This window comes from Lithobates pipiens, unplaced genomic scaffold (genome assembly GCF_037356315.1).
Source record: "Lithobates pipiens isolate NorthernLeopardFrog02 unplaced genomic scaffold, aLitPip1_a1.2 Scaffold_22, whole genome shotgun sequence".
NCBI classification, from domain to species: Eukaryota; Metazoa; Chordata; class Amphibia; order Anura; family Ranidae; genus Lithobates; species Lithobates pipiens.
The window spans coordinates 112076036-112102285 of NW_027507784.1; the positions used below are offsets into that span (position 1 = coordinate 112076036).

Below are 26250 nucleotides of genomic sequence, written 5' to 3' on the forward strand. Positions count from 1 at the left end.
TGCTTCCTGGGTGTTTTAGCATCAGGCAATGGCTTCCTAGGTTTGCAAGGCTGTCACCAGGTCTTTGGTTTATACATTCTCTGTTTTTCAAAGTCTCATCTAATGCCAACTTCACCCACATTATGAGGATTAAATGCTTGTTTAGTCTAGGCCGAGAGTAAAAATCATTACCTGATTCTCCACTCCCCTAATGGATGGTGCTTCCCCATGCTCTGGTGGTGGACTATCCCTTGGCGTCATAATGTCCAATGCAAGGCTATGGACCCTGCATTGGTCTTGATGACATCAAAACCTCAGACTGCTGGAGCATGGAGAGGGAAAAGATGCTGCGAGGACCAGTCTAGCAGTCTAGAACTGGGTAAATAAATCCACTTTAAGAAGCCCCCTGGACCCCCCCAAAAAAAAATCAACCCTTGCAGTGTGAGCACATCCCCACTGAAAATGATAATTTTAAAGTTTCCTAAAGTTGGGGTTTAAAGGGATTGTAAAGCTTCATGTTTTTTCACCTTAATGCATCCTATGCATTAAGGTGAAAAAACACCTTGCATTCTCCGCCCCCCCCCCCCCCCCGAGCCCCCGTTTTACTTACCTGAAACCCGAATCTTCGTGGGCGCGATCCCGCGCTGCTTTCCCCCAGCTCTTGTGGGCTCTTAATTGGATGATTGATAGCAGCTCAGCCAGTGGCTCCCGCTGCTGTCAATCAAATCAATGATGCAGCACGCAAGGGTAGGAGCCGAGTGATACACTTAGCGGCTATGGCTAAGCTAACCCCCTTGGAAGAGCGCTTCCCAGAGGGGGGATAGCTCTTGTGGGGAGGAGCCGAGACAGCCGCCAAGGGATACCAGAAGACGAGGATCGGGGCCACTCTGTGCAAAACGAACTGCACAGTGGAGGTAAGTATGATATGTTTGTTATTTAAAAATAAAATAAAACCTTTACAACACCTTTAAATCCTTCAGGAAACTCAAGAGTCACTTGATATTTCAGGGCTTTCCCTCAGGCTCCTGGGCGCAGTGCAAAATTTTGAGAGTCCTGAAAAATCTCCCATGTTAAAAATATTAATAGCCTTGAGGTTGGTAATTGACTAAAAAGCTTGTCAATTATGAGCCTACAGCCACTGCCCTTCTTCTCAGTCTAGGCTACCACATTTCCACAAGATTCACTCCCTGCTAAAGTTGTAAGTCCCCTAAGTAGTGCAACAATGCATATCTTGCTGCTTCGTATTCTGTAACTGTCTGGTCTCTCTGGTGACCTGGCCTTTTCTGGGCACCAGTGCTGCAGCTGCCTGCACAAACCTTTAGCTGTCTGGCAGTCAAAACCCAGCTTAACCTAGCTGCTTCTCTGCCTTCCTCCCTGTGGCTTGAGCGTGACCAACTTGTACTTAGAATCTACAGCTGTCACTTAGATCTCCAGGTCTACTTTTTTTAAGTCAAATGCAATTCCCAGACCCAACAAGACCAGACTAGCTTCCTGGTCCTTGCAAACCCAGCTAAATCTAGTAGACCAGATTAGCTTCCTGGTCCTTGCAATCCCAGCTGAATATAGTAGACCAGACTTGCTTCCTGGTCCTTGCAAACCCAGCTGAATCTAGTAGACCAGACTAGCTTCCTGGTCCTTGCAAATCCAGCTGAATCTAGTAGCTGCTGAGCAAAGCTGGTTCCAGCCTGCACCACAGCATCATCTGTTTACCCGGCCACTGAATCTTCCCCCGCTAATATAGTGAGTAAGTTTAGGTCATCTGTGTTAAAAGAGAAGTACAGCCAAAGCTTGTTTGGCTGTACTTCTCCTGTGGATCACAGGAGTGCAGATCGTTCTGCACTCCTGTGACCCGTTTTCAGCAGAGAGCCTGAGAAGGCGGTTCCCACCCCCTCCACAACCCAGCACTCCAGTGAGCATGGGGGGGGCAGAGCAAAAAACTGCAGACAGTCACCAGCTCTCTGCTCAGGGAGCTGTGAGAACTGAGCGATCAGAAATGTTAGATCGCATGGTGCTCAGTCTTTCCGACAACCAAATTTGGATTTTGTCCAAATCTGGTGTTGCATAAACACAGTCGGACAAAGTTGTTGGAAAATCCGATCGTTCAGAACGTGATGACGTTATTTCGTTACGACATGACTATGTTCAGGCTAGTAGCCAATAGCTTTGGTCTAGGAATTTGATCTGAGCATGCGTGGCACTTTGTCCGATCGGAATTCTCTACACACAATCGGACAAAGTCCGATCAGATCATGTTGTCGGAAAGTTTTATAGCCCAGCTCTAAAACTTTGTCCGTCGGATATTCCGACGGAAACAGTCCGATGGAGCCCACACACAGTCGGATTATCCGATAACACGGTCCGATCGGACATTTTCCGTCGGAATGTCCGACCATGTGTACAAGGGCTTAGCGGTGCCAGGGAACAGATGCAGCATTCACCTAGGTAAGTATGATTAATAAATACAAAGAAAACCCATATTTCTAATTTAAAGGATACCTAAAGGGAAATATTTTTTGTTGTTTTGGTTCGAGGTGAGAGTGATTATTTTGCTGTCTGTGTCCCTGTTAGGGAGATTCGCCCTCTCTCTTTTATTTCCTTTTTTTCTGTTTACCATTATCATTGAAACTGAAAGTAAAAGAAAATCACTAATTCTGGATTGTCCCCAGAAAAGTAATAGAAGGGAAATCTTCTAATGGGGACATTAGTTCTGGTGACCTGGAGGTCCCCAAGAGATCCCCTTAATTTTCAAGGATTTCTTTCATCCATTCTTCCAGATTTCTAATACTTACAGGGGTTATAGCCCTTCCTTACTCTATCCAAAAAAAAGTTTTGCCTATAGTTCGACTTTAAGGATGCTAATTTTATATCTACTGTGGTTTGTAATTTTTTTCTCAAGCAGAAGATATGATATGCAGCCCAGCTTCCGGAAAAGCCCACCAGTCTCTCTATAGGACAGATACAGATATGAATAAAGTCTTTTGGGGAATTGGAGGAATACTGTGCAGTTTGTGGGATTATTTGTTAAGCTGCTTACATGAAAATACTTATCACTTACTCAAATAACACTGTTCCTTATTATCATTGTTATACGGGATTTATATAGCGCCAACAGTTTGCGCAGTGCAGAGCAGACAGTATAGTTCCAATACAATTCAATACAGGAGGAATCAGATGTCCTGATCTTTGTGTCTAGTATAACCATTGTCACTATGACAGAAAGTGAGGAGGAGTCTGTCAAACAGGGCCCTGGATAGCAGTAAAAAATATAATTTTTACCAATTATATCTAAATTTAGCATAAGGAGTGACGCTACTTCTAACGAAACCAAATAATGCACAGTGCAAAACATAGCGTCAACCACTAAAAATATGTCTCCCTCAGTAGCAATGGAGCCCTATACTTTTTTTCATGTCCTGATGCTACATTTTATGGGATGATGCCGAGTTGATAACCATTATAACACTACCCATCTTTGGAACTGCTCTCTGATGATCCCAGTTGGGCCGTTTGGTCTTAAGCCACGAAGACCTTTCTTTAACTAGAGGGTCACGTATAGTCAGTAAGCCTGTAGTTTCTTTATATGAGGTGGTGGCATTTTGTGGGTGATGAATGCGTAAGGGCTCATTTACACTTGCTTCGGCTTCAACACACATTAGGGCTCGTTTACACTTGCTTCAAAAAAAGGCTTTGGACATGCTTTGTTAAAGCTCTCTGAATGCTAGTCAAAGCTCCTGTCACTGAATAAAATGATTAGCTTACAGTTCTGTTTACACCTTGCTTTTGCTTTCCTTTGCTTCAGCTTTGCTTCACAAATTATACCCCATGTCGCTTTAGTTGTGCTTCAAAGCGTGTTCAATGCCTCAATAGAAGTCTATGGCAAAGCTTGCTTAAAGCCCACTGAAACTCCACGAAGCCTCATGAAAGCCCCACAAAGCCTCATTGAAGCCCCACCAAAGCCCCACCAAAGGCTCATTGAAGTCTCATCGCAGCTCCACCAAAGCCTCATTGAAGCCTCACCGAAGCTTCATCAAAGCCCACCGAAGCACCAAGCAAAAAGCAAGGTGTATTATGCTAAAACTAGAATTTCACTTTTTTAAGAATATCTTATGGTAGAGTTGCTGCTTTGATTGATTTTTATTTCATTTCATGTATGTATTCACTTTTTGAGCGCAGTTTCTTTTAGAGTTTTCTGAATTATATCCAAAAACTAAAAAAGTGAGTTTTGGCTGGATTTAAACTTTAAGCTCTCTTACTCAAAAATAAACATCCTTAGCATCATTGGCGAACTCTACCTTTTAAGTCTTTGAACCATTTATTAAGTTCTACTATGAAAATCTCCAGTACATTACTAAGACACAGATATACACAATAAACAATGTTATCCAGCTGACTTCCAAAATTGGTTGGGTTATGCCTTTGATTTTTGCTTCACCAGCAGAAAAGACAGAGGCTTTATAGGCAGAGGTGTGAGAAATACACTCATCAGAATCCTTCTTACAGAGCTCTTGAATGATGAAAGTGTGACTGGTTTGCTTTCCCTTGTTGATTTCATGATCATTTGTGGAGTATTTCTTTTTCTTTCTGTACCTGAAGCAGAGAGTTAGTATTTGGGTCAGGTTCAAACTGCAAAATTTGAAAATGTTAAGAGATGTTCAGTAATAATCTTAAATTTAGAAATCCTGGTATTACAATTCCTTTGTATTGTGTATAATTCAGGGCTATGTGCATAATAAAAGTTTTAGATCACCATAGCATCTAATTGAGTTATGTATGTTAGTGTGTTCTGAAATCTTTCCTGGAGGACTTAAGTCTGATGCCACGTACACACGATCGGAATTCTCGCCGGAAAAAGCTCTGATGGTTTTCCCAACGGAATTCCGACAGAATTCGGCTCAAGCTGTCTTGCCTACACACAGTCACATCAAATTCCGATCATTTATAACGCAGTGATGTACAACACGTACGACATGACTAGAAAAAGGAAGTTCAATAGCCAGTAGCCAATCGCTTCTGTCTCGTAGTTGAATCTGAGCATGCATGATTTTTGGCGGGTCGGAATTGCATACACACGATCGGAATTACCGATAGAAAGTTTTTCCGTTGGGAAAATTGAGAACATGCTATCAATTTTTGGCTGGCGGAAATTCGGACAGCTAAATTCTGATGGAGCATACACACAGTCGCATTTTCCGATGAAAAGCTCTCATCTGTCTTTTTCTGTTTGGAAATTCCGATCGTGTGTACGCGGCATTAGCAAGCCACTGTAGGCATAATATATAAGAGTAAAGTCTTATCAACCAAATAAATTCCAGCCCTCGTCCAGGTGCTAGCTAGGGAATAAAAGCAAACACTGCATACCCTTTCTACCCTTATAAATATATCTATATCAACTTGTTTAAAGTTTACATTTCCCATGTTCTATCCCTTTAAAAACGCTGAAAGTACCAAAAAATTACCTGATGAGCCTTCTAGTGTCCTAACTTTCTGCTGTGGGCTGGCAGTGTTGCCTGTACTGCACTGAGCATTGTAAGCTACAGTATATTTGAGACCTGCTGAGCTGGACTATAGATCCCCTCCTCTCTCTGTTCCTAGCCACACGAATACGATTTTTTTTTTCCCAGCAAAACAATGCTGCTGCCTTGCCTCCAATTAGCCAGCCCATGCACTTTGTAAAGGGTAAGGGTTCCTGTGAGATATAGTTCTGGGGGGCATGCCTAAATAAATAGGCACTGGCCCTGTGCATTCTGCTGATCCCTCCTCCTAGCAGCTAGTTTTGCAAGCTTGGCAATGACTGACTGATCATTTCAGAGGCTGTAATAAAAACAGTTTTTACAGACTAGAACAAAATGCAGTGACAGTTACCATTTAGATCACCCCCCCCCCCCCCCCATCACTTCTAAGAAGTGGAAGATGTTTTTATTTTACTGATAGGGTGAATTTATCAATAGGTATGTGCTAATCATTGCACAATTTGTATACCTAGACATTATCATAATTTTTTTATCATGGGTAAGTGTATCAACCATGCTCCACCTTTATAAACATGCATATTTTGGAAATCAACCTAAATCTTATGATGGCCTGATCTTGGCTGTACCTCTGATTGCTCTCTATTGAATATACATGTATTTGTTGAAGGTCAGTGATATTCTAAGTGGTGAAGCAAAGATAAGGAATGTGCATTTTTAAAAGCAAGTCAGCAAAGGCAACTTCAGTTGGCTAACACGATTGGTCACTGTGAAAAACATTCTGCTTTCAATGTTTTAAAATTGAATGGTTGATTATAAATTGATTCTACCCAAGGAGATGCTGGCTAAGTAAAAAACCTTCTGGCCTTCTTGTATGAACTCGTGAGCACTTTGGATGAACTCCCTCATGAAGTTCCTGATTCTGGCCATTTTATCTTAACTTTAATTCTAGGTTAAGTGCATCATGCTCTTCATGCAAGTGTCTTTTTTTATTCCTATAAAAAATAGGATACACAGTATTTGATCTAAATTTCTGTAGTATGGGTGCACATCAGTGCCAAGAATATTCTGATAAAAAAAAAGAATACCCAACGGTGCCCAAACGAGTCTAGCTATTGGATCCCTCTCAAGGACCTATCCAGAATGGACATATGGTTTGGTCAGTATTCTTTTGGCAGTACAAGTTAAGTTAAAAATTATCTCTTTTCTTAATTTTGAACTAAGGGAAAGATTTCAATTGTTGTATGTATCCCCACTGGGGAGCTTTCCCTCTATTTCCTGTCTTACACATGTTACGGCAGTGGTCATCAACCCTGTCCTCAGGGCCCACTAACAAGCCAGGTTTTATGCATTACCTTGGGGAGATGCAGACTAGAATACTGCAATCACTGAGCAGCAAATTATATCACCTGTGATGTTTTTCAGTTACCTTGCAAACCTGGCCTGTTGGTGGGCCCTGAGGACAGGGTTGATGACCACTGTGTTACGGGAAATGAAAATAAATGTCTTTAAAGTGAGGAGAAATCCCATAGCCTTGCAGAAATCCATAACCTTATCTGCTTATATTTGATGAAACAAAAGTATAACACACAGCTGATTAAATAACAACCTTTATTAAAAATCTGTGTATCACATATCAATATAATTTTTAAGAACTCTGGCATGAACTATTGGCTAGTATAATAAATTAGTCACTCCAGCAAAACTATGTAATAATATGTTTGTTAAAATCAGATTTCTAAAAATGTGAACATCCTGTCCTGTTTGTCACCACAGATGTAATTTTGCAAAAGATATGTGGTATATATGTGTGTGATATATTTACTAAGTTGTAGGTGTTTTTTTTTCTGTAAATGTTAGTTACATTACGATAACCTTACACAAATGTTAAGTTCATAGTCGTATATATTTTGCAGTTCTATTTTTCTTTTACATTTTTTATTTATTTTGTAGGCAAAATGACTGTGTCTTTTTAAATGGCTTTTTCTTTTATCTTAAAAAGACACTTTAAAGAACTCTATAGTTCCCATTGGCAAGACGTTAATGATAGTTTAATGAGCAAAGGGGTGTATTTACTAAAGGCATATCCACTGTGCACTGCAAGTGCACTTGGAAGTGCAGTCGCTGTAGACCTGAGACAAAGATCTGAAATGAGGGGAATTTCTGCTGATTTCTATCATCCAATCATGTGCAAACAAAAATTCTGTTTTTTATTTTACTTGCAAGCCCCCCTGAGATCTACAGCGACTGCACTTCCAAGTGCACTTGTAGTGCAAAGTGGATTTGCCTTTAGTAAATAAACCCCATAGTCTTTCTGATAATTTTAGTGCATTGGCTTTTACACGTAAAGTACTCCAAAATCGAATCTATGTGATAACTTTAGTGAGCTTCAAAAATAGATAGTAAAAATGCACACATCGCATAGGAGAATGAAAATACCTAATGCGTTATTTATTTGTGAACTGGCCACATAGTGGTCTAGGAGGTTATCTTTAAGCCTAAACTATGAATTACATGTAATTGTGGAATGTAGCGTGACATTAAATAATGAAAAAAATATTGGGAAGTGCACCAATTTGCAATAAAATAAAGGACGTATTTAAACCTAAATGAACCTATGGCTAGACCAGACAATAGAAACAACATGTGAACATGCATGCACCATATAGTGCCAAGGATGCACTGCTCATTTACATTTCTGTTCATCCACAAGGCCTACTTAGCCCTACAAACTGCAATTAAGGACTTTTTTAAGTGTATGTATTTGCATGAGCAGGGCCCCTGCCAGAATCCACATGAAATTGCCTAGAGTTGGCACCAGGGTTTTCAGGCCAAACTCTACATATAATGATGGTGGTTAGGAGTATACCAATTCCATTAAAGTGGCTTCTAGACAATTAAATTGGTGTGACTACATGGTTAATTTGTAATGAGTATGTTGTGGCACCATATCATACCTTCTTTCATTGACACATTGCCTCTGTTTGTTTAGTCTTATTTTAAAAAGATTTTCAACGTTTAGACAAGACGTAGGAAAGGTTGTCCACATGACCCCCTCCATTACTAACTGGATGGGATCTACCTCTTTAGAACCACCAAGATGTGATCCATGTTTAAAAAAATGTAGCCTGCTGATTCTTTTGTTATTGGGTGTCAAGTCATAAAATGTGGTACATACTAGCAAACGTCCATGGTGGCATAGCCACAGAAACCCGTCTGTCCATTGGAAGATCCCTGAGGGCTAGTTCCAGGAAAGTTATGGCAACACACACAACACATTAACACTTTAATCAAATGAGTGCTCCAAAAAAATTCTAACACTATATTTTTTCTTCATTATAGGCTACCCACCAGGTTAGAGTAGGCTCTGGATATCCGGTAACTTCTACTTCCAGAGTCACTGGAGAGCCTTCCTTAACAGTGACATTAGACAGGTGCTTGGTGAACCCAGGGCTCTGACCTGCTGGGCTAACATTGCTGTGCTTTTCTGAAACACTTTTAATCGCCTCTTGGGTAACTGTATGCCTCTGGCAGGTCTTGGCAGTGTCTGATTGAAACATGAGACCAGAGAATTCATCTGGGGTAGCATGCAGCCTATCTTTAGCTTTAGCAGTATTATCAGAGGCATGCAATTGTTCTGTTTTTTCCGTGCTCTCATAAACAGAACAGCGTTGCAAATGACTCTCATGCACTTTGTTCATGAGGTGGTGGCTGGGTTTTGCTTTGGCAGGTGAAGTACTTAGGGAATAGCGTGTTTCATTGACTACTGTCGAGTGGTGGGAAATAGGAGATTCTGTTTTATATCCAACAGTGGGAGAACAGAATCTCTCATTATAATTGGAAGTCTTTTCTCTCCTGTGACTCGACAAGTCAGTGTAAGCAACAGGTGTTAGCCTTTCTGAACCATCCACCAGCCTCTTGCCGCTGGCATTTATTTGCATTTGCAAGCTGTACGAGCTGACATGCATGTTATGGGAGCTGTAACAATTCTGCTCATCCTGCTCTGTCTCAGACTGGGGTAGGTTGGATTCGGGAGTTTCAGCAAGCGGAGGCAAGGAGATGTCATCAGGGGATATGCACTCATATTCATCACCAGATAAAGCTTCTTCTGCTAGCAAGTCAGGCTGTAATTCTGCATTTGCAAGTATACTACCATCTCTGGCAGACAAAAGAGGATCTGTAGTTTCCCCATGTTCTCCGCTTATGGAATTTTCGGGAACTTTCTGTGGTTCCTTTAAGGAAAAACAGAGGCATAAAATTTAGAAAAATGTAACTAAGGCTGGGCATAAATGGGCAGTATTCTTTCTGGGACTGATAAGACATTTGCCCATTCTTCATAAGTTCTTCATGCTCCGAAGCATTTTGTGCAACTTCCTTGACCAGAGATACATTGCCTATCACGTTTCCTCTTTTCTTGAAAAGAGGGAAGGATTGGTCCAGTCACCCAGGTTTTCTAGCAAAGCGGAAAAGCATTTTAAGCACTAACTATGTGTCCAACATCAAAACCCTTTGTTTCACTACACTAGAGTTTCCAAAATAGTCAAATTCTCACCTGAGCAATGTATTTGGCCCATGAATCAAGGCCAGGGTTGGGCTGTATAAATTTGCATATGCAGTATCTCACAAAAGTGAGTACACCCCTCACATTTTTGTAAATATTTTATTATATCTTTTCATGTGACAACACTAAAGACATGACACTTTCCTACAATGTAAAGTAGTGAGTGTACAGCTTGTATAACAGTGTAAATTTGCTGTCCCTTCAAAATAACTCAACACACAGTTATTAATGTCTAAACCACTGGCAACAAAAGTGAGTACACCCCTAAGTGAAATTGTCCATACACCGCACACTGCATCAAATTGGTCTGCATGGTTGTCATCCCAGAAGGAAGCCTCTTCTAAAGTTGATGAACGAGAAAGCCCGCAAACAGTTTGCTAAAGACAAGAAGACTAAGGACATGGATTACTGGAACCATGTCCTGTGGTCTGATGAGACCAAGAAAAACGTATTTGGTTCAGATGGTGTCAAGCATGTGTGGCAACAACCAGGTGAGGAGTACAAAGATAAACGTGTTTTGCCTACAGTCAAGCATGGTGGTGGGAGTTCATTGAGGGAACCATGAATACCAACATGTACTATGACATACTGAAGCAGTGCATGATCCCCTCACTTCAGAGACTGGGCTGCAGGGCAGTATTCCAATATGATAACAACCCCAAACACACCTCCAAGATGACCATTGCCTTGCTGAAGAAGCTGAGGTTAAAGGTAATGGAATGGCCAAGCATGTCTCCAGGCCTAAACCCTATTGAGCATCTGTGGGGCATCCTCAAATGGAAGTTAGAGCAGCACAAAGTCTCTAACATCCACTAGCTGTGTGATGCTGTCATGGAGGAGTTGAAGAGGACTCCAGTGGCAACCTGTAAAGTTCTGGTGAACTCCATGCCCAAGAGGGCTAAGGCAGTGCTGGAAAATAATGATGGCCACACAAAATATTGACACTTTGGGCCCAATTTGGACATTTTCTTCAGTGTTGTCAAATGAAAAGATATAATAAAATATTTACAAAAATGTGAGGGGTGTACCCACTTATGTGAGATACTGTATGCTCTGTTTTCAATGTTTTGCAACAGTTTTATGTTAATTTTAGTGGACCTTGCCGCCTACCTTTTTGTACCTATCTCTTGTATCTGTTAAAATCAATAGTAATTATTGCTCATGATCCCTGTTAATTAAATTGGCTAAACTGTTAGGCATCAGAATCTTACTTGTAATCTAGGCCATAAACGTAAAGTTCCAGGCAGAATGAATGGACACTAATTAATGCAGACCCGTGATAATGAATACTTCTTTGATTGCATTTTTATTTTTTTTTTATTAACAAAAATAACTGAAGTTGACTTGATGTCTGCCACCTGTAGTTTACTGTACAGAACTAACAGGGGGAGGGAAAAGCAACACATAAACCACTAATTGCACATAATACAATTTTTTTGATATATAATCCATGTATGTATTTAACTTCTGTGTTAGCTGCTTGCCTTAGGTAAGCTTTAAAGTGATTCTGAATTGTTCCAACCAATGGTAAAATAACTTAAACATACCTCCAGCTTCTCTTCTAGCTCCTTTAAGTAGTTACATAAATCATCCACAGAGTTGATGGCTTCCTTGTGTTTTACTAATATCTTCTCAATATACTTCATACCATCATCCGCTCCTGTAAATATATAGAAAGTCCTTATCATTTCCACCTCCTCCTGAAATCACAGTAATGGCACTCACTCCACTTACAGTCACCTCCTTCTCCAAGAAGCCCATACCTCTGGCCGCTCCTCCAGTACCCATGTGTACAGTGTTTGACAACAATGTGCAAAGAAGCAATAGAGTGTGAGTGTGTAACTATACAATATACAGTGGTGTGAAAAAGTGTTTGCCCCCTTCCTTATTTCCTGTTCCTTTGCATGTTTGTCACACTTAAGTGTTTCGGAACATCAAACCAATTTAAACAATAGTCAAGGACAACACAAGTAAACACAAAATGCAATTTGTAAATGAAGGTGTTTATTATTAAAGGTGAAAAAAAATCCAAACCATCATGGCCCTGTGTGAAAAAGTGATTGCCCCCCTTGCTAAAACATACTATAACTGTGGTTGTCCACACCTGAGTTCAATTTCTCTAGCCACACCCAGGCCTGATTATTGCCACACCTGTTCACAATCAAGGCATCACTTAAATAGGAGCTGCTTGACACAGTAAGGTCCACCAGAAGATCCTTAAAATCTACACATCATGCCGAGACCCAAAGAAATTCAGGAACAATTGAGAAAGAAAGTAATTGAGATCTATCAGTCTGGAAAGGGTTATAAAGCCATTTCCAAAGCTTTGGGAATCCAGCGAACCACAGTGAGAGCCATTATCCACAAATGGCGAAGACATGGAACAGTGGTGAACCTTCCCAGGAGTGGCCGGCCGCCCAAAATTACCCCAAGAGCGCAGCGACGACTCATCCAAGAGGTCACAAAAGACCCCACAACAACGTCCAAGGAACTGCAGGCCTCACTTGCCTCAGTTAAGGTCAGCGTTCATGCCTCCACCATCAGGAAAAGACTGGGCAAAAATGGCCTGCATGGCAGAGTTCCAAGGAGAAAACCACTGCTGAGCAAAAAGAACATCAAAGCTCGTCTCAATTTCTCCACAACACATCTTGATGATTCCCAAGACTTTTGGGACAACATTCTGTGGACCGATGAGACAAAAGTGGAACTCTTTGGAAGGTGTGTGTCCAAGTATATCTGGCGTAGAAGGAACACTGCATTTCATAAAAAGAACATTATACCAACAGTAAAATATGGTGGTGGTAGTGTGATGGTCTGGGGCTGTTTTGCTGCTTCAGGACCTGGAAGACTTGCCGTGATAAAAGGAACTATGAATTCTGCTGTCTACCAAGAGATCCTGAAGGAGAATGTCCGACCATCTGTTCGTGTACTCAAGCTGAAACGAACTTGGGTTCTGCAGCAGGACAATGATCCTAAACACACCAGCAAGTCCACCACCGAATGGCTGAAGAAAAACAAAATGAAGACTTTGGAGTGGCCTAGCCAAAGTCCTGACCTGAATCCTATTGAGATGTTGTGGTATGACCTTAAAAAGGCCGTTCATGCTCGAAAACCCTCTAATGTAACTGAATTAGGACAATTCTGCAAAGATGAGTAGGCCAAAATTCCTCCAGGACGCTGGAAAAGCCTCATTGCACGTTATCGCAAACGCTTGGTTGCAGTTGTTGCTGCTAAGGGTGGCCCAACCAGTTATTAGGTTTAGGGGGCAATCACTTTTTCACACAGGGCCATGATGGTTTGGATTTTTTTTCACCTTTAATAATAAATACCTTCATTTACAAATTGCATTTTGTGTTTACTTGTGTTGTCCTTGACTATTGTTTAAATTGGTTTGATGTTCCGAAACACTTAAGTGTGACAAACATGCAAAGGAACAGGAAATGAGGAAGGGGGCAAACACTTTTTCACACCACTGTATATATATATATATATATATATATATATATATATATATATATATATATAGAGAGAGAGAGAGAGAGAGAGAGAGAGAGAGAGAGAGAGAGAGAGAGAGAGAGAGAGAGAGAGAGAGAGAGAGAACGAGTATATAGTCCAACTTTAGATTTAGATATTAAAATAGTAGTCAGGACTAGGGTTGCACCAATATCTGCTTTTTATTGGTGAGTAATACTTGTGCTCAAGTATTCGCCAATACCTTTGCTATGCGATTTGTGGATTTGAGCCCATACAAAATGAATGGGCTCAAAGTGCATTGCAAAGAATCACATACGATATTAACAGGATTGCAGTGCGATTCCTGTCTGAATCACTTGCAGTTACCCGCACCGCTCCTGTGTGAACCCAGTCTGAAGTCTCTACCACAAGCCTGGGTTCACACAGGAGCAATATGGGCTCAAAACGCACTGCAAAGGTATCCGTTTCAGGTATCATAGCATTTGCACAAGTACGAGTACTCGTGCAAACGCTTAGTATCGGCATCAATACCGATACCAGTACTGGTGCAATCTTAGTCAGGACATTTCCAAAGATCTAGCTAAACTGGTGTGGCAAGCCCACAAGGCTATTCTTAAATATTTGGACCCTGGGAAGTATAAAATGCTTACCATAAATATGTTTTGCAATGTTGATCGCCTGCTGTATTCTATCTTCCTGGTGTGGTAGTGTAGGTTCTACAAACTTGTTAAACTGCTTCAAAAGCACCTCCACTGCTTCCTTGGTTTTACATTCTGCAGAGTATCGCCCCACTCGCACAACTGTTGCACAGGCTTCTTCACACCAAAACTGGCTCTTTTGTTATTAAAAATAAACAAATAAAACATTTTGTTAGGGTTTATTGCTAGTTTGTCTGAATTAGAATGTACACTGAATAGTAGTATTTAGTTATAATTGTTACACTAGTGAGATGAATTGCCCCCAGCTTCTTTCATCTCTTATGCCCCGTACACACGATCGGATTTTCCGACAATAAATGTTGGATGTGAACTTGTTGGCTGAAAGTCCGACCGCGTGTATGCTCCATCGAACATTTGTTGTCGGATTCTCCATCAACAAATGTTGGCTAGCAGGTTCTCCAATTTTCCACCAACAAAGCGTTGTTGTCGGAATTTCCGATCATGTGTACACAAGTCCGACGCACAAAAGTTCACGCATGCTCAGAATCAAACAGAAGGAACCTCACTGGCTATTGAACTTCCCTTTTCTTGGCTCGTCGTACGTCTTGTAAGTCACCACGTTCCCACATTCGTAATTGTTGGCCAACATTTGTGTGACCGTGTGTATGCAAGACAAGTTGGAGCCAACAACCTTTGAACAAAATTCCACGGTTTTGTTGTCAAAGTCCGATCGTGTGTACGGGGCATTAGGCTCCATGCACACTGGATGTTAAAATAGCATTATAAAAACACCAGTAGCTCTGCAGTGAGTCTTTCAAAGTTTTTTAACGTTTTTGCAATAGCGTTTATTAGCGATTTTCCGCGGTAGCGTTTTTGAGCGTTTTTTTTTCCAATGGATCAAAAACATAAAAAAACGCTGGTGAGCCACGTTTTTGAGCATTTATTGATGTTTATCAGTGTTTATGAGCTTTTGCCATTTTTTGTGGTCAGAAAAACGACTCCTGGACGTGATTTTATGGCGTTCAGAAAACAGCCCATAAACTCCACTGCTGGTAAACATCCAAAAAAGTCTATGTGTGCATAACTTAGAGGGGAGTTTATGGGCTGTTAAAAAAAATGCCCAAACTCCCAAAACCAGCTGTTTATGAGCTTCAGTGTGCATGGAGCCTTATGGACACTGGCAGAGAGTTCAGCCCCTGAAGTAAAAGAGTCAGTCACTCCCTCATAATGGCTGCAGCAGGCGTGGAAACAGAAAGCAAGGTCTTGCTGTCAATGTCCAAAACCTCCCTGGCGGTATGATTATGTCAGATTTTTGAATCTCTTAGGCCGCGTACACACGGGCGGACTGTCTGGCCAACTAAGTCCGTCAGACAATCCGACAGACAGTCCGTCCTACTTTTGAATGAACGGACTTGACCACACACGATGAACAGACAGTCCGTTGAAAGCTTGCGCGATGACGTGTACAGCACGTACGACGGGACTAGAAATACGACATCCAATACACTGCAATGCAACCTTCGGCCGTGTAAATCCTTTCTGAGCATGCGCCATACTTAGTCCGTCCAACGTGCCTACTCACGAGCGGACTGTCCGCTGAAACCAAAGTTGGACGGACAATATTACGGAAATTCCGAAAGACTTAGTCCGCCAGACTGTCCGCTGAAAAAGTCAGCTGAAGCCCACACACTGTCCGCTGAAACACGTTTCAGCGGACCAAGTCCGTCAGACAGTCCGCCCGTGTGTACGCGGCCTAAGTGGTACAATTGTTTTGCATAGATATTTGGTTTTTTATATTGTGGGCCTGTAATTCCTAGTAATAACACACTTAAATCTGTCCAAACAAGAGTCTAGTAGACATCCCGGGTATGATAAATTTTGAAACACAAAATCATGAATTATAATATAATAAATAACTATAAATAATTCTTAAAAAATAATAATATAATATTAATAAAATTAATTTCCCCACGATTCTCTATTGTTCAATTCTGCAAGTGTTCTAATTTACTATTGCTGTTTTCTAGCTGGTCTAAAACCACTTTTGACATAAAGGGACACATTTTGGTTGCTATGGACAATCTCAAGTTTCCAGGAAGAAAGAACAGTATATATAATATAAAAGTGTATACAGGGCACTAGACAAAGGACTAGGGACAATGAAATGATTTGATACAGTAATGTAATCTGTAAGATTGCAGTGTACTGTATGTGTTATGTTTCTTGTACTTTTTGAATTTGCCACTGGGCTCCACCCCCATGCTTTGCGACGCTCTTAGGGAATGGAGCCCAGCGCACAGAGCATCGGGCAGATGATCCGGCGGGGGACACAGCGGGGGGACATCCCAGGATCCTGTTGATAAGGTAGGTAACCTGAACAAGGATTCTGCAATGCAATTCCAAGTGTGGCTCGGGGTTACCGCTAATGGTACTGAAATGTAACCCCGAGCCACACTCGGGAATACCGACAGGAGGGTTTAGAGGTATAAGAGGCTTGTAGGCAGGTGCAGTCTGTTTTCTCCCCTTCAGTCATGGGAAACATGGTACCTCTATGGTTTACCAGGGTCACTGAGGGAGAATTCCAGTTGGATGCTGTCACCCCATGTGACTCTAGTGGCCATCTTGGGTCAGACAGGGCCTATTTTAAGGACTTGGCTCCCGGGTTTGGTGCTCTTTATGCAAGTGAGTAGTGTAGGGAAAAGTATACTGTTTGCTAGGGTCAGCACTACTGATAGGGAAAGGCTCCTGATGAGGAATAATAGCATAGGGTCTCTTATGGATACCTTCCCGGCTGGGCACGAGATGGCCAGGCCACATTCTGCCCCTCTGAACAGACTGTTATGTTGTTGGAAACTGTGAGTGCACCCGGTTGGGTAGTCCGCCCACAGGCTTAGTTGTGAACTGTTGCTGCATTTTTTAAATACAAGTTTTATCCTGCATCTGACTGTGTGACTCATTGCCGTCGCATTATGCTGCACCCACCAACAGGCTGCTCACTGCTGGACAAGTCAACACACTAGCATGATATATCAGTTGGAGGTGGCATACCTCTTTAAACATTACAGAAACATCAAAACATGGCACACGCCTCACCTCCTCCATTACGTGTTGTAGGTCTTCAGCCATTTCAAGGTAGACTTTGTAATCTTGTACCACACTATTAAATTCACTAACATGTTTCTGCAGTTCACAAATCGCCTCACAAATATTAACAGTTTTCTGGGGCTCCATGCCTATTTTATTTTCTAAACTATCAATTTTCTTCTTTAAAGCCTGCAAATACATAACAAATTCATGAGCTTCAACCGCCAGTCTGAAAAAATATTTTTGCCCATCATAATTAATACCTGATAGGGTTTTATCTCTAATAACAGTGCGTTAAAAGCCAAATTAATATATCAAGTATTGGCAAATTTACAATACAAGTCTTTAAAAATATCTATGGCTTCCTGAAGATTCTTGAGGGTTTGTATAGAAAAATGCCAAAAATGAGCTCTTGGCACATATTCTGATGTTCACTTATTGTCTCTTGGCTCGGCTGTATGAAAACATTTTACACTTGTACATGCTGTAGAAGTGGTTTATTGAAGAATAGCAAAGGTGAGCATCAGATAATGTGCTGTAATGGATCTGAAAGCTTACATTCTACAGTTAACTGGTGAATCTTCGTATCTTACCTGCTTTATGTCTTTTTTTATCAGTGGCTGTCACTTCAGATGTCACAGTTTATTGATAGACAGGGAACAGATTTGTTGGCCTGTAACAGCAAAGACTGAAGGCAGCTCTGTCTGCTGGAAATTACATTCTGTTAATGGGGGCAATAAATGGTTTACTTTAACCCCCTTTGATGATCCAATTGGATATGTGAGTGGATTGGGTCATATAGGGCTACCATAGGATGAAATTAAATAATAATAATAAATAACAATAATAATAAAAACTTTTTATTATTAATATTATTTCATTACGTTCCATTCGTTTAGATATGGCATTCGTTATCTCAGATAATTCATAACTTCGGATAAATTCATATTAGTTACATTCACTAACAGACAAATTTGAAAGGAAATTCCAATACCTTTCCAATGCCTATCATTTAATAGTTCATTATTATTAGTTAGTTAGTTGTTCTTTAAAATTTTTGTATTTTTGTTCTTTTGAATTTTCGGATTTTCGAATAGGAATTTACACATTTTCGAATTTACAAATTTATGAATTGCGATCATATTGAATGACTTGAAAAACGATAGGATTGTAGTTTCAAAACAGCTGGAGGGCTGAGGTTACCTGCCTCTGAGTTAGTGAATGAGTAGAGATTATTTTTGTAGAATCAGGATATAGTTTACCCTAGGTTTACATCTCTGCTTTTTTTTGAGGCTTAGACCCCTTTCACACCGCCGAGCCTATAGCATCGGCAGTAAAACGCTGCAATTTTTTGCGGCGTTGTACTGTCGGATTTGCATCGCATTTCGGCCGCTAGCGGGGCGCTTTTACCCCCGCTAGCGGCCGAGAAAGGGTTAAAACCACCTGCAATATGACACAATAGCGGCATTTTGCCGGCGGTATTACAGCGCTGCCCCATCGATTTCAATGGGGAGCAGCGGTGGAGGAGCGGTAAACACACCGCTCCTTCACCGCTCCAAAGAAGCTGCTGGCAGGACTTTCCCTGATGTCCTGCCAGCGCAACGCTCCAGTGTGAAAGCCCTCAGGGCTTTCACACTGGAGACAATGGAGCAGCAGTTTGAGAGCGGATTGCAGGCGCTATTTCTAACGCTATAGCACCTGCAAAACACCCTCGGTGTGAAAGGGGTCTAATGCAGGCCATACACGGTCGAATTTTCTTTTCAAAATCAGAAAATTCGTTTTTTTTTGTGATCCGATGATGCCACCATTGATTTTCGAAATTCGGCCGACCAAGCCTTCAATTTCACCTCATGTTGCTACAGAAAAGAATTTTCTTGGCTGGGAATCTTCTTTTCTCTCCGTAAATTTTCTTTTATCTCCGTATATTTTCTTTTATCTCCATACATTTTCTTTTCTTATTACGTTTCTCGCACGATTCTCCCATCATTGATTAGAAAATCGTTAGTTTTTCTAAAAATTTCCAACATGTCCGATTCCTCAAACTTTATTTCCGCACGAAAATCGGCTGTTGCTGCAGCCCACTAATGGTGCGAAATTCATACGAAAATTCTTAGATACGATTTTCGAAAGAAAATTCTTTCGAAATTCGAACCGTGTATGGCCGGCATTAGTGTGTGGGCTTTGCAGCCCATTCACTGGCATGCACCTTTTTTAAAACGCAGCCCACAGGGAAATTGCATAGTCAGTTTCACCATGTGTTTCCCCTGCGGTTCCCGCACCAACAAAGGAGCTGCGTGTTTCACTGCGGACGGTTGCAGGTATTGGAATCGCTGCTATTCCTGCACCCACAGCCACATGCATAGGTTTGAACCAAGCCTTAGGGGTTTATTTACTAAAGGAAAATAGACTGTGCACTTTACAAAGTGATAAATAATGAAGCACTCTAATTAACCTCTCAATCAGGGCACACGTGTTAAATAAATGAGTGCTGAATCCAAAATACTCACTATGTGCTAAAAAATACGTGATACTCCAAAACAAATCCATGTGCAATTCCATGTTCAAATCTGTGTTCAATTCGATAGAACTACTAATGATGTATCACAAGTGTAAAATAACTCCACAAATCAATAGATAGTTACTCACCAGTTGTGATGCTGATGAACAGAAAAATGACTAGATCGCTCAATGCATTCACTGATAAATAGAATACAGCAACATAAAATACTCTATAGGGTCCTCATTAGCATCACAAATCCTTCCAGATATTGTGCAATAAGGCTTAATAGTTCAGTAACCAAATGTTTCTACAGCTGTAAACTACTACTGTCCAGCCAACTCCACAGCACAAGTCCGCCACAAGTCCATCCAAATACTATATAATATTACTTGTTGCTGTTTAATAATGGAATCTTGTTGCCACTGTCAGTTGCTGTTACCAATTAGATGGGTTGGCTCATGCAATAAAACAAAGATATATATCATTGCGCAATGATTAAGATGAACGAAGGGATCGCAAAGCAAAGAATTAATCCACTCACATTTTTTATGAGTAATCTGCATTTAATTGCAAAAATGATCAGCTGCTCACAGCGTGGTTGCTCCTCACACCGCTGCTATTGTGCTGATAAACAACCACCATAGTTTTCGTCACTGCCTCCTCTCTATGCGTTGCGTCACATGTCACGTGACTTTTTCAAGGAACATGGAATTGAACACGGATTTGTTCTGTATCACATGTGTATTTTTTTTAGCACATAGTGAGTATTTTGGGTTCAGCACTCATTTATTTAACACCTGTGCCCCGATTGAGAGGTTAATTAGAGTGCATCATTTATCACTTTATATATCTTTTCACAGTGCCTGATCACTATTAGAATGGTTGCAGCTTAATTATTTAGTTATCTTTTAGTCCTTATATGTTTTTAAATATTCATTTCAGCGCTTTAGTATTTTTATTTTGTAGCACTTTACAAAGTACAGTTGCTCCAGAGTTTAGTAAATAAGCAGAAGCTCTGTACAATTCCATCATCCAATCATGTGTGAGCAAAAATGCATTTTTTTTTTAAATTTTCCTTGCATGTGATTGGATATTCTTTGCAAAGTGAAGCTTTACCTCATTTACTAAGCTCTGGAGCAACTACACTTGCAGTCTATTTTCCTTAAATAAACCAACCCATTATGCCGCGTACACACGACCAGACATTCCGGCAGATTAGGTCCAGCAGGACCAGTCCGGCAGATAATCCGATCAGGTGTGGGCTAGTCCGATCGTTTTTAGAAAAAAAAATCAGACGGACCTAGAAATAGAACGTTTCAAATCTATCTGACGGACTAAAATCGGGAAAACCGTTTGTCTGTGTGCTAGTCTGATGGACACAAGGGAAGCTATTGGTTACTGGCTATTGAGCTTCCTTTTTTAGTCCTGTCTTACGTTATCACGTTCAAAAAGAATGGACTTTCGAACGGACTTAGTTCGTTCGTGCGTGGCCAAGTCCGTTCGTTTGGAAGTCCATCGAAACTCCGCTGAAAAGTCAGTCGGGAAGACCGTCGGGCCTAGTCTGCCGGAAAGTCCGGTCGTGTGTACGCGGCATAAGTGTCACTTTAATTTCCCATATGCTTTTGACTATTGCAGGAAGTTATAACCCTACAAAAGCAGAGCACAAAAATTCCATGTATGCACATTGCAGTATCTTTACTGAATATTTACTGAGTATGCCCCGCTAAGAGTGGCATTATTATGTGCATTTTCATGATTACATTGTTATGCTTGATAGATAATTGGTATACTGTTCCCAGTACATTTTATGACACATAATATTCTTTTTCTAGACCGCAGGGCTTTAACAAGAAAACATTCTCATTTATATCTTAAAATGTTATTTGCATCATTAAACTCACAAATGTGTAATTATATTGAAAAAATTAGCACAATTTTGGCAGCTGTTTCACAGCACTTACCTGAAGTCTTTCAGCATACATTTCAACTTGCTGTAGCTGATTCTTAATTACTTTCAGATTCCTTCCTTTATCAGCTTTTTTTGTGTAGTTGAATTTTAGGTTGTTAAACTTTTTCTTCAGATCCTTAAATGATTCTTTTAGCTGAATGATTAGAGACATTTTAAAAAAAAAAGTAAAAAAGTAGTTTTACATTTATTCACACTTTTCTTTACCGACAGTATATTTAATTTACATGTAATTTGTTCCGTTAATCCTGATAATTATGATTTTGCATCAGACTTGGCTCTGTAGCTGTTCATTTTTTAACCTTGGAGAACTCCTTTTGGCATAATGCTACAGTTTAAGCACATTATTAAAATTTTACATAGACTGGCATCTGTCAGCAAGTTCAAAGAGAGAGGAGAGGCCTTACATTACTCTCTCTTTATATATATATATATATATATATATATTAATATATATATGGCACATATTAACGGCACTGAACAAAATGGAACTGTTTTGATTTATTGCAGAGAAAATTACAGACCCAGAACAATATACAGTAAGTAAAATAAAAAAAATAAATGAAATGCTTTATCTGGGTTCTAGGTTAGTGTATCAAAAAGCATGGAAACAAAGCCTCAGCATGACAGGCACAGAACCATAATTTTCAGAAAGAGAGGTCAGAAGTGGCAATCCACTTATGTCTCTCATAACAGGTACATTTGAAATATTAGCAGATATTTTTATAGAAAGTCTCAATGATTCACCCAGTGGATATGATTATCTATAGTCCTTGACAATCCTTGACGAGCAGCATTTATACGCCAGAATGCTATCCATTCTAAATGCTGCTCACTTTTTTTTTTTTTTTTTTAAAGAGGGTACCGGCTCCCCCCCCCCCCCCCCAAAAAAATGATATGCCAAATGTGGTCACCTCGCTTAAAGTGGAAGTTCCATTTTTGGGTGGAACTCCGCTTTAATAATAAAAAAATAAAAAAACGACAATGTATTCATAATCACAGAGCTACATTAATGTATTTTATATTTATCTAGAGTTTAAATTTAATTCTTATGTAACTTTTTAATAATCTGTTATACTGAAATGGGCCTGATGTTCTACTTACCTGCTCTGTGCAGTGGATTTGCACAGAGCAGCCTGGATCCTTCTTTTCTAAGGTAGCTCTTCGCTGCTCCTGGCCCCTTCCTCCTGTTGAGTGCTGCCACAGCAAGCAGCTGTCCCTGCCCCCTTTTCCTAATTGGCTAACTGACTTTAATTGACAGCAGCGGGAGCCAATGGCGCAGCTGCTGTGTCTCAGCCAATCAGGAGGGAGAGTCCCAGATGGAGGAGGGACTTGTAAATTGTAGATTGTAAATCGCTAGATAGAGATGGGGCTCAGGTAAGTATTAGGGGGTGCTGGGGCGGCTGCTGTACATAGAAGGCTTTTGTTCTTAATGCATAGAATGCATTAAGATCAAAAACCTTCTACCTTTACTTCTTTAACGTGATTGTAAATAAAGGATTTTGGACAATGGTTTTGCACAGAGCAGCCTTGATCCTCCTCTTCTGGGGTCCCACACAGACGCTTCTGGCTCCTCCCCTCTTCTGAGTGCCCCCATAGCAAGCCACTTGCTATGAGGTTACTAATATGGGCTCAATCTTGAGCTGAGTTCTTGGTGTCCATTGACACACACAGTGTGGCTTGGCCCTGCCCCTGTTTTCTTCTCACAGGCTGAGATTGACAGAAGCAGCAGCCATTGGCTCCCACCGCTGCCTCCATGTCCAGTGAGGAGGGAGAGAGAGGAGAGAGCCGGTGCTCACTTTACTGGATCAAGATCAGGCTCATGTAAGTATAAGGGTGGGCTGAGGGGAAGAGGGTGGGGGGAACGCAGAAAGATTTTTACCTTAATTCAGAGAATGCATTTAAATGATAGTAAAGGCCTTTTTCCCCTTTATTTTAAAAATAGCAAACATGTTATACTTACCTGTCCTTTTCCGGCATTCCTGGTCCCTCCTTCCTGCTGAGTGCCCCCAGAGAAAGCAGCTTGCAATGGGGGTACCCAAGCAAGCTAGCTCCTGAGCCATGGCTCTGCCTGTTCATTCACAAACAGAGCCGTGGCTCAGCCCTGCCCCCGCTCTCTCCTCATTGGCTTACTAGCTGTGATTGGCTGTCCCAGCCAATGAGAAGGGAAATACCCCAGAAAACCCGGGCTCTTGTGCACATCACTGGATTGCAATGGGGCTCAGGTAAGTATTGGGGGGGTCTCCTGCATAGATAAGGTCTCCACCTTACATCAGGGTCCCCAGAGAGCCCCTCCTTACATCAGGGTCCCCAGAGAGCATCTCCCTTACATCAGGTTCCCCAGAGAGCCTCCCCCTTACATCAGGGTCCCCAGAGAGCCCCTCCTTACATCAGCGTCACTAGAGGGAGGGCGTCATCAGCGTCACTAGAGGGAGGGCAGGCAGTGAGAGCTGCCTGCCCACTCTCCAGCTATCTAATGCATGCCACACGGCTGCAAAGAGCCCATGGCCCAGTAATGGGCCAGGACCCTGTAGTTGGGGCCCCCTGGTCTGACTCTGGGCTATGGGCCCCAGATTCAGGGCTATAGACCCAAAAGTCCCACCCTAGTGATGCCACTGGCTGTCACTAAAACCGGCCCACTGAGCCATCGGCCCACTGGGAAACTCCCGGTAGTCCAGATGGCCAGTACATACCTGTGCATGAAGATAATCAACCTTGAGACTTTGAAATGGAGGTCTGCCCACCCCTGAAAAAATTAAAAGCCAGCAGCTACACATACTGCAGCTGCTGACTTTTAATAATAGGACACTTACCTGTCCTGGAGTCCAGCGATGTCGGCACCGCAGCTGATGTATCCATCAGCTGACGGGCACTGCCACCGCCATTGCTGGTATGGGAAACCCGTAGTGAAGCATTAAGACGTCATGCCAGGTCCCTGCTGTGCATTGCACGAGGCACCACTGCTCACCTACTGCCCCCGCGGCAGGGGAAGGTGGAGGGAGGAGGAGGGAGCTGAGCCGCTGACGTATTGCGCCGTGGCTCGGTCTCCCAGAAGTGGTAACAGGATACCCGTGAAAGACAGGTATCCGCTCCCCCTCCCAAAAGGTGCCAAATGTGGCACCAGAGGGGGGGGGGGGAGAGACAAATGAGTAGAAGTTCCACTTTTGGGAAATTAGAATTACTTTTGGGCTTTTAGAATTATGTCAAATTTGACGTACTGTGGTTGATTTACTAAAGGCAAACAAGCTGTTCTTTTTTCAAGGGAAATGTCCTCTGAGCTTACTGAATGTGGTGAAATTTCACTTTGCAAAAAATATCTAATCATATGCAAGGAAAAAAAAAAACATTTTACCTACACGTGATTGGGTGATAGAATTCAGCAGGGAATCACTACATTCACTAAGTTAATGGAAAATTCCTCTGCAAGGTGCACAGCCTATTTTCCTTTAGTAAATCAACCCCACCATTCTTGAATGTTTATAGTAGGTTTTTGGGTTGGCTGTTTACTAAAACCAAGGATGCTTATGCAAAGAGGCTGGTGGTTATGAAAGCAGCCCTTCCTAGCATGTTACACAACAGATATCCTTCTTTTAGGGCAGCTAGTTGGAACAAGTACTATACTTCACCCAGTAATATGCAGACAGCACATAAAAAGTGATGGGATAGGCTGACAGTGATTTATTGAGTAAGACGAAGGAGATGGTTTCGTTTGTTCATATGCTGCATGACAGAAGCGAAGAGTCAGGGCGAGAGGAAAAAGCTTTTACAACCCTTCATTTTGGTGTCAGACAGGGCACAGCAGCTGCAAATAAACACTGACACATGAGCTATTTTTTTCTTAGAACTGTAGATATGATTTCACATACTGTCTCTGCTCAAAAGAGAAGTGCTCTCGTCTCAGGGACATTTTAGCAATGAACTTACAGTCTAGCTTACCATAGTTCTAAGCAATTTTAACATATGGCAGATAGCTCCAACTTGTACATTGAACTCATTGGGAGCAGCAAGAGGGAAACAGCCAATCAGGTTAATTGTTTTTTAACAATGTTGAAATCTGCCTATTTTTGGCAGGTAATGACTCTGTTTTTTTATTTTTATTTAATGTATTTTTTTTTTATATTTATGTATATTATACAGTACAAGAAGATATTCCAAAGCAGGTCACAGATATACGTAAACAGGATAAGGATATAAAAAATGAAATGAGACCCCCTTCCCAAAGACCCAACCAGTTGTGTATGCCATCATCAAGTTAACATAATGAACAGGTGAAGGTACAGCGAAAGTGGAATTACAAATCCAATGAACAGATTCAAATTATCTAAATAGAATACATGATTATATAGCAAATAGTACTCCATTCACCCAGAGGTATATGTCAGCAGACAGATGATTTTACTGTAGTGGAACACAAAAGGGGCACCTAAGTGCCCGAAGTGAAGAAGAGCCACAGAGAGGAGAACAAAGTAAGCAAAGAGAGTATAGGAGTTGGACAAGGGAGGCATACCTCCCAACTTTTTGACATGGGAATGAGGGTCACCTATCAGCAAAAGTATGCA

General features: G+C 41.3%; 1 protein-coding gene across 2 annotated transcripts in view; it reads right to left on the reverse strand.

Annotated features, from left to right (window-relative positions):
* Positions 1 to 4272: 4272 nt before the first annotated feature.
* CCDC141 (coiled-coil domain containing 141) overlaps positions 4273 to 26250 on the reverse strand; it is a 232130-nt gene continuing 210152 nt past the window's right edge. Inside the window, exons 18-24 of one of the 2 annotated variants that reach the window (XM_077448107.1) lie at positions 21687 to 21827; positions 17235 to 17414; positions 14133 to 14316; positions 11556 to 11668; positions 9601 to 9679; positions 8799 to 8994; positions 4273 to 4566 (exon numbers count right to left, since the gene is read on the reverse strand). In XM_077448107.1, the coding sequence (XP_077304233.1) occupies positions 4305 to 4566; positions 8799 to 8994; positions 9601 to 9679; positions 11556 to 11668; positions 14133 to 14316; positions 17235 to 17414; positions 21687 to 21827 (1155 nt within the window). In that variant the 3' untranslated portion in view covers positions 4273 to 4304. Of the gene's footprint in view, positions 4567 to 8798; positions 9680 to 11555; positions 11669 to 14132; positions 14317 to 17234; positions 17415 to 21686; positions 21828 to 26250 lie in introns of both variants that reach the window. The other variant, XM_077448106.1, reaches the window with a different exon arrangement.